Raw genomic sequence first — 7,796 nt, forward strand, 5'->3', positions numbered from 1 at the left:
TGGACAATAGAAACATTCACAAAGGGAAGAGGGGGTGGGAGGTTCAGATGATCTGCTCCTTTACAGGTGGGCATCTCCGCTCCTAGGCTTGGGCTCCCCCCACATCAGCACTCTGCTTGAGCGTCCACCTGACATCTGGGAGTGTAAAGGTCCAGGAGTGAAGATGTGAGTTCTGAAGTCTTCTTCAGACCAAGACCTCAAGGTGGGGAGAGAAGCAGGGAGGCTCCTGATGGAGAACCTGGGGTGAGCTGTCCTGCCACATCCTCTCCAGAAGGTCCAGGCTGTGCTCTGTGGTACGGGTGAAGGGATCAGGCCGTACAGCAAGGGCTATCTGCTTCAGTGGCAGATGCTTTCAAGGCGTTTGGGAGATGGTTTTTGCATCCTGGGGCCCAGCCAAAGCTATGTGGATAATGTTCTGCAGGACCTCAAACTCTAGGCAAATCCCTGGAGCTCACCCTGGGAGAGGTGGCTTCGTCTGTAGCCACCCAAAAGTAGTTTCCTCCAATGGGCTACAAAGTCTCGGTCAAAGTCTTGGGTGTTGGTCCTCTCCCCACCTTGAGAAGTGACAGGAATCTCTCTTCCTCCCGAGGATGAATGAAGTCAGCCTATGGCCTTTCTAGGCCACTCTGGAAATGGCCCACGGTGGGGCAGTAAGAAGACTCTGGGCCCTCCTCTTTATTTCCATGAAGCATTTGGCAAGAGGGGGCAGAGGCCAGAGCCTTCTCCCAGGAACGAGTCTTGAGTGGGACACATCCATTGGGCTAAGAGGAGGCAGGAGAATGGGCAGAGGTGGGCAGGCTTCTGGAGACAGGGATGGAGCCACAGAAAGTATTGAGCACTGGGCCTCCCACTTCATGACCAGGGAAATACCGAGGGGCCCAGGCTCTCCTCATGCCTCTCCTCGTCCTGCTTTCCAGCTTTAAGTGGGGATGACAGTAAAGGGCAGACAAAGCTGGTGAAAGGGAAATGGATTGGGGCAGCAGAAAAGAGGGCTCTAGTCAGCTGGAAACCTCTCCCATTTACTGGCTACTCAGAGATATGCAAAAGGCAGGCAGGATGCTCCAGTGGAAGTGGGGAAGGGAGTTGAGGGAGTAGGTGAAGGGGCCCATGGGAGAGTCCGTGCCTTTGGTCAGTTCCAAGAAAGCAGGACAATGCGCCTCAGCACCTTGTCCGGGGCAGGCAGGATCCAGGAGTGCCCCGAGAATTGACAACGGAGAAGGCAATGGGGGTGAAGGGGTGAGGGGTAGGACACAAAGGGGATCACAGAAGCAGTTTGCCATTTCTGTGGATTTTCAGGATACGGCCGAGTCTCTGCTTTGCTGTAGCCAGGCCCTTTTTGGGACGCTTTCCTGTGGGGGAAGGGAGAGGTAAGCAAAGGGTATGGCAAGGGTGCCAGCAGCAGCTCCAGCACCAACTGTCCTTGCGCCACCCCCCTCCTCTGTTCCTCTGCCCACAGAGTCTCCCCATCCTTATGCCTGGCTCCAGGACCATCTTGGGCCAAGAGGCCCTCCTTAACTACTCCAATCCAACACCACATGCTTTGGCTCTTCCTCCTATGACCTCCTGCAGTGGCTACAGACTCCCTGGTTACTCTGTCTGGTTACTTTTCCCCACTGATTTCTTTGGTCCCAATCATTTTCCTTCCTAACTTCTGCAAGGTGATTGTGCCTCTCCATCTTCTTATCCTGCCCACCAGGATTGAACAAGTGCCTGGTTAGTGATTATAGCTCAGTGTCCCTGAAGTTGCCACTCCCAGGGCCTTGTTTCATTAGAAACCCCATCCTCATCATCCCAATGCCGCACCAATCTCATCACCCTTGAGCTGCGTACTCTAGGGACTGGGCTTTCAGAGCCAAAGTGAGAAAAAGGAGGGCTTGAGCCCTCCCCGCTTCCTCTTTCCCCACATCAAATCACCTCATCACCACATCACCACATCAATCACGTGTCCCATGTGACCTCCTCCATATTTGATCAATTTATCCCCTCCTTCATTCCCTCTGCCAGAGCCCTAGCCTCTCTTCACTGCAGCCTGGACTTGTGTACGTGCCTCCTTCCTAGACTTCCCACCTTCAACCCACCCTCCACTCTGGCCTACCGGAAGGATCTTCCCAAACCCACATCTGGGTTTGTCTCTGCTTAACACCAGTCAATGTCTCTTCATGGCCTATGAGGTCAAGTCCAAGTATCTTAGGTTGCCCATCACTGTCCCTCCCAGGTGTTCTCATTTACCAGAATGCTTAAGGGTTTGAAGCCAGTGACTCTAAGATCCTTCTCAGTTCTACAACCATATGGCAGTCATACCTGGTCCTGTTTGATTGCTCTGGGAGCCAACTGAAGGGCGCCGCTGGGTCAAGAAGACACCAGGGGCCATGGGTGTGGTGCTGCGGTTTGCCTGGGCCATGCCAAAGGCGTTGGGACGAGCAGTATACTCATGGTCAGCAAGACTTCCTGAGAGGGCCTCTTGTTTAGGCTCAGGGGGAGGCAGGGGTGAGGAGGAGGTGAGAAGTTGGGGCGTAGTGGCCAGAGTTGGGGCTGGTACTGCCACGCTGAGATTAGGCTCTTGAGGGCGAGGCTGTTCTACCTCCTTCAACAAAGGCTTCTTCTTGATATATTTCTTCTTTTGGGCCTTCTGTAGCTCCTGAAACACAAGCCAAATGGGAGGGGAGAATTTAGGAGTGAAGAAAAGAGAAGAAAATTTCCCAGAAAGGAATCTAGACGGTGGTCAGTGTGGTTCTACAACCTGCCCCTACTCTAAGCTTAGCCTGGATATATGTACACACAACACACAGGCCTTCCAATACCTCAGGTCCTTTGGTACCAACCATTCTTAAGTCAACACTGCTACTAACCAGTACAGTGGCAACAGAAGGGTAAATGAGTTCAGAGACTTGGGTTTTGGTCCTAGAATTGCCACTTATGAGGTGAACCATGGACATGACTAATAATAATAGCTAAACTTACACCAGCAGCTGAGGCACTTTATATGTTTGACCTCATTTACTCCTTAGAACAGCCCTGAGAAGGAAAATCCCTCAGTTTACAGATGAGAAAACTGAGGTACAGGGATATTAAGTAACATGAGCCCAAAGCCTCACAGCTGAACAGTTGTTGGGTTCAGGATTCAACTAGGTCTATGTGAACACCCACCCTGCACAATTCTCAAAATGGGACATCTGCGAGTGAAAGAGTAGCAGCTTTGGAATGAGATAAACTTGGGTTCAAATCTAGGCTTGTGCTCCCTAAGTTGGATGACCTTGGTCAAGTTACTAACCTTTCTGAAATTCAATTGCCTCATCTGTAAAATGGGCAAAACAATAGCTGGTTTTCAGGGCTGCTGGAAAGATTAAATAATGACATAAAACACATAGCACATAGTAGGTACTCAACAAATGAGAAACTATTATTCTATCTTCATCTCTTACAATGGTTTCTCTTCTTCTTGCTGGTCTTTTCTTTTAATAGAGGACAGTCTTCCAGGTCACTGGATCTTAAAATCTCAGTTTTGGATGGGAGGGATGAATAAGGAGTTGTGTCACTTCTCACAATATCTTGGATTTCATCCATCCATTGCTCTATGAATATACTATCCACTGTGTAGTGGGTACCTTTATAGTGGGCACCTGGACCCCTGAGAACCTGGAAAGGTGGTGCTGAGAGCATGTGAATGACTTCACCTTCTGAAATGCTACACAGCCACAGAGACCAATTCAGTGATTACATTTCTTTGCCTTCTCTTGGCAACACAGGCCTACTCCTGCCTTCGGAAGATCTGACAGGCTGTGGCTACCTTAGGAATTTTTGTGGGACGAGAATAATAATATTAGTAATATATGCCAGGCACTGTTCTATAATTTAACTCATTTAATACTCCTATGAAGCATGAGAAAAAAAGAATTATAATTCCATTTTTATGAGAAGAAACTGGCACAGAGGTTAAGTCACTTTCCTAAGGTTATAGGAACAGTAAGTGGCCAAGCTGCGATTCAGACCCAAGCCATCTGTCTTCAGAGTCTCTTTTATCAGCCAAAATGCTTGTTACTCCATCCATACCAAGGACTGCATTTCTGCCCCCATTTCTCTCATCTGAATCCAGAAATTATCTCTTCATACCTAGATCACATAGTTTAAAATTTTCTACCTTTGTTGCCAATCTCCCTTTCATATACATCATCCAGATCCCCCCCACAGAAGACTAGACTATCTTATGACAGGGCCACTTTCACCTTATCTCAAAAGGCCATCAGCAAGTCCCCACCCAAGTTCAGACTCCCTGGCCTGACATTTATGGTCATCCATCGTCTGGCCACTTATACCTAGCCAACCTGTAGTGATGATGATGAAAAGCTAATGTGTCTACAGTACTTACCGTGTGGCAAGTGCTGTTCTCAGAGCTTTTACATATATTACCTCATCTAATCCTCAGACAGAGTCTATGAGAAAACTGAGGCACAGAGAAATTAAGTAACTTGCTCAAGTGGGAGGGAGAAGATTTGAACTCAGGCAGGCTGGCTCCAGAATTCATTTTTTAACCTCTATTTATCTTACTCCATTCCCCAACAATAAGCCTCCAATCCAAAAAGATCTGTTCATTCTTTTATTCATTCATTCATTCACTCAACCAACAATGACTAAACACGTGCTTAACATAGTAGGGATACCAAGTCAAATTAGATATGTCTTCACCCTTGAGGCCCTTACAGTTTAATAAGGAACAAAGAAAAGTACACTTATGATTGTAAGTACCATGAAAATGCTATGGAAGCACAGAAGGCCACTGAAATAAACTGGTGGTGGATGGTGTGAAGGGGTGTTAGGTAAAGGCATCTGAGAGGGCATGATTCCCAATGGGCAGAGGGAACAGTCTGTGCAAAGGCACAGAGGCATGAGACAGTCTGATACATTGAATGAACAATGAGTACCGTAATGCAATAGTATGGGTGGTGTAAAGGGCATGCATGAAGGGTTGACACAAGGTCAGGGAGGAGAGGTAACCAGAGGGCAAATCAAGAGGGCCTTGTGTGCTTACCAAGGAATCCCCTTCTCCTGGAATGCCTCCCTTTCCCCTCCAAAAGCTTAGCCTGCAAAACCCTTCCCCATTTCAAATCTCTTCTTTGAGGTCATCTCTGATCAACTCCACAGAAATGAGCTCCACAGAAGGCACTAAGAGTAGTTTTCAAACCTTTAATTAATTTGTTCATTTAAAGCAGTCAAACTTCCTTTTTTTACAAATTACATCTTACATGGCACTAGGATATACATAATAGAGAAAAGTTCTGGACAAAGAATGGCCGCCTGTACTGGTTGGTCTCTGCTGGCTTCCATCAATAGCCTCCAAAACATTTCTAAACTCTGGAACTCCACAGAACATCATATGAAAAACATCATTCTATTAAATTTTATTTAAATAGGATGTAATTACTGAATTATATAAACATTTAACTATTTCACTTTATTTTAATAGCAAGTAACATGAAATCTGAAGTTAGAGGATATGAGTTTGAATCTTGTCTCCTCCATTTACTGGCTGTTTTATCCTGGACTAGTCACTTAAAGAGAGCCTCATTTTCTTCACCTGTAAAATGATGAAAATATTACCTATTGAAAAGGGTTATTGAGCAGATTACATGAGACACATGGAAGCACCTAACATAAAGCAGATGCTCGATAAATGCTCTAAGCTATAGGATGTGGCATGAGGATCTAAGGGGATACTGATAAGGAGAGAACCACAAGATTCACTTCCAACTGCTCTCAGGGTTGCCAAGCACATTTAAGAACTTTGAAAACTATAACATGCTAGGAAGTTAACTTGATTCTAGGACAAAAATTAGTGGGTGAAGTTTTCTTGGGAAGCATGGGGTGAAGATCAGGCAAAGTATTTGGTACAGAGGACAAGAAAAGCCTCTCCCCGAAAAAACCAAATTCTGATACTGATGAGAGACTGAGAAACTGAGTGTACTCAACTGAGTCACCTCCTTGGAGCTTCATCTGAAGACAAGAGCTCTCACCCAAGGACAGACTTGGTCCTTCCCATCTGAGAGGTTTTCACACACCCAGAAAGGCAAGTGATATTTTCAAGGGCTTTTCTCTGGCCCCCTATTTTCTTTCATCCTAAATCATTTCAACGGTGTGCTCTGTGGAAGTAGCTTGTCACTGAGTTGGTATATGTAGGATATAGGAGGGAGTTGGTATATGTAGGATATAGGAGGGAGTTGGGATACTGCCATGGATAAAGATCACAAGTTACCCACTTCCCATGAGACAATGGTGAGATCCTGTCAGCCTGGAGGTCTGAGTTTTGAGGCTCCAAATCAAACTGGAATCAGTGGCAGGGCCATTGCCTGAGTGTCAGCACTTACCTGCTGGGCCAACTTTGCAGCTGCTGCAGCCAAGCCTGTCTCAATGGAAGCTACCCGAGTCCCCTCACGCACAGGACGGTCCTGCTTTGGTAGAGTTGGGGTCACACGGGCTGCAGAGGGAACAGAATGAAGACATTTATCTGAATGACAATCATATTCCCTACCTCTGAGCCCCCCAAAGGTGGTCTCATTGGTTTTCCTGCTTCTAGCTTTTTACAAAGCCAGATTTTGCTTCCCATCAGGTAAAAAGCTAATTTACAAATGCCCAAGGTACACAAAGCACACACTGATTAAAGGATAAAAGTTAATTTCCCTGAATTGGCATGTAAAGTTGTCCATGTTCTGCTCCCTACCTACCTCCCCAACCTTATTTCCATTCCCATATCCTCAGCTTCTCCAGACAGAATGGCTTCCTTATTACACCTCCAGAACATGTACAGCTCATCCTCTCTCCCTGTGCCTTCATCCTCATCATCTACACTGCCTGGAGTACCCTCTTCCCTTTTTTCCACCTCTTTAAAACCTGTCCATTATTCAAAAGTAAGCTGAAATCAATCTTCTGTGCAAAACGTCTAGGACCTCTTTGGCTCACACTGAACCCTCCCCTCCCCTGAACTTATGTACAAGTCACTTAATACATAGCACATACTATCCTGTCTCATTCCCTAATGCTGATGTGTGTTAATCTATCTAATAACCAGGTTATGAGTTCCTAAAGAAGATCACCTTCTTGTATAACCTTTTTATATAATGCCTTAACAATCTTGAATCAAAAAAGTTACTCATCCCACATTTTACATAGGAAGTGTATTTCAGGATAACCAAACAGCCCCAGATGATGAGGGAAAGCTGTTCTTTACAGACGAATGCCAGCTAATAAATGTAAAAGGAATGACAAAATTAGAAAATCACACGTTTGTAAGCCCTAATGAAATAACTGATTCTAGGGAATTGGATATTCACACAGTACCAAAGTATTATCTCACAGATGACTTGCTAGTCTTGAGAAAAAAACACTAACCTTACAATGATGAGATCAGGAGATCACCCCTTATTGTCACTAACAGAAAGATGGCCAACTTCATGCACCTCCTAATGCAATTCAATAGGAAATCTACAGCATTACCTGGGAAGCAGTTTTGCCAAGACCTAACATCAAGCAAGCAGTTCATATTACTTCCAGTTTTTAGGAAACAGAGATTAAAAAAAAAAGTTAAATGACACTGAGGGCAAACAGTCATCCTATAAGATAACTGGCCTGGTTTCTTTAAAAACACAATGTCACAAAGAAGCAAACAAACAAATCTAGAAGGTGGGATGTGCTAAAGGACAATTATACTAGTTTTTATAATAAATCAACAGCATCAAACAAAAACGGATTTCTCTAGATTAAGAGATATTCAAGGGCTTCCCTGGTGGCGCAGTGGTTGAGAGTCC

At 45.5% G+C, this 7,796-nt stretch overlaps 1 protein-coding gene across 1 annotated transcript; it reads right to left on the minus strand.

Annotated features, from left to right (window-relative positions):
• Positions 1 to 998: 998 nt before the first annotated feature.
• LOC112405971 (histone lysine demethylase PHF8-like) lies at positions 999 to 6,469 on the minus strand (the record flags this gene model as incomplete). The annotated part of the gene is made up of 3 exons (XM_024754590.1): positions 999 to 1,349; positions 2,302 to 2,638; positions 6,360 to 6,469. Coding segments are annotated over 3 exons (536 nt in total), but the record flags the coding sequence as incomplete, so codon positions are not given.
• Between the last annotated feature and the right edge of the window lie 1,327 nt (positions 6,470 to 7,796).

This window comes from Neophocaena asiaeorientalis, unplaced genomic scaffold (assembly GCF_003031525.2).
Source record: "Neophocaena asiaeorientalis asiaeorientalis breed wild unplaced genomic scaffold, Neophocaena_asiaeorientalis_V1.1 scaffold1348, whole genome shotgun sequence".
NCBI classification, from domain to species: Eukaryota; Metazoa; Chordata; class Mammalia; order Artiodactyla; family Phocoenidae; genus Neophocaena; species Neophocaena asiaeorientalis.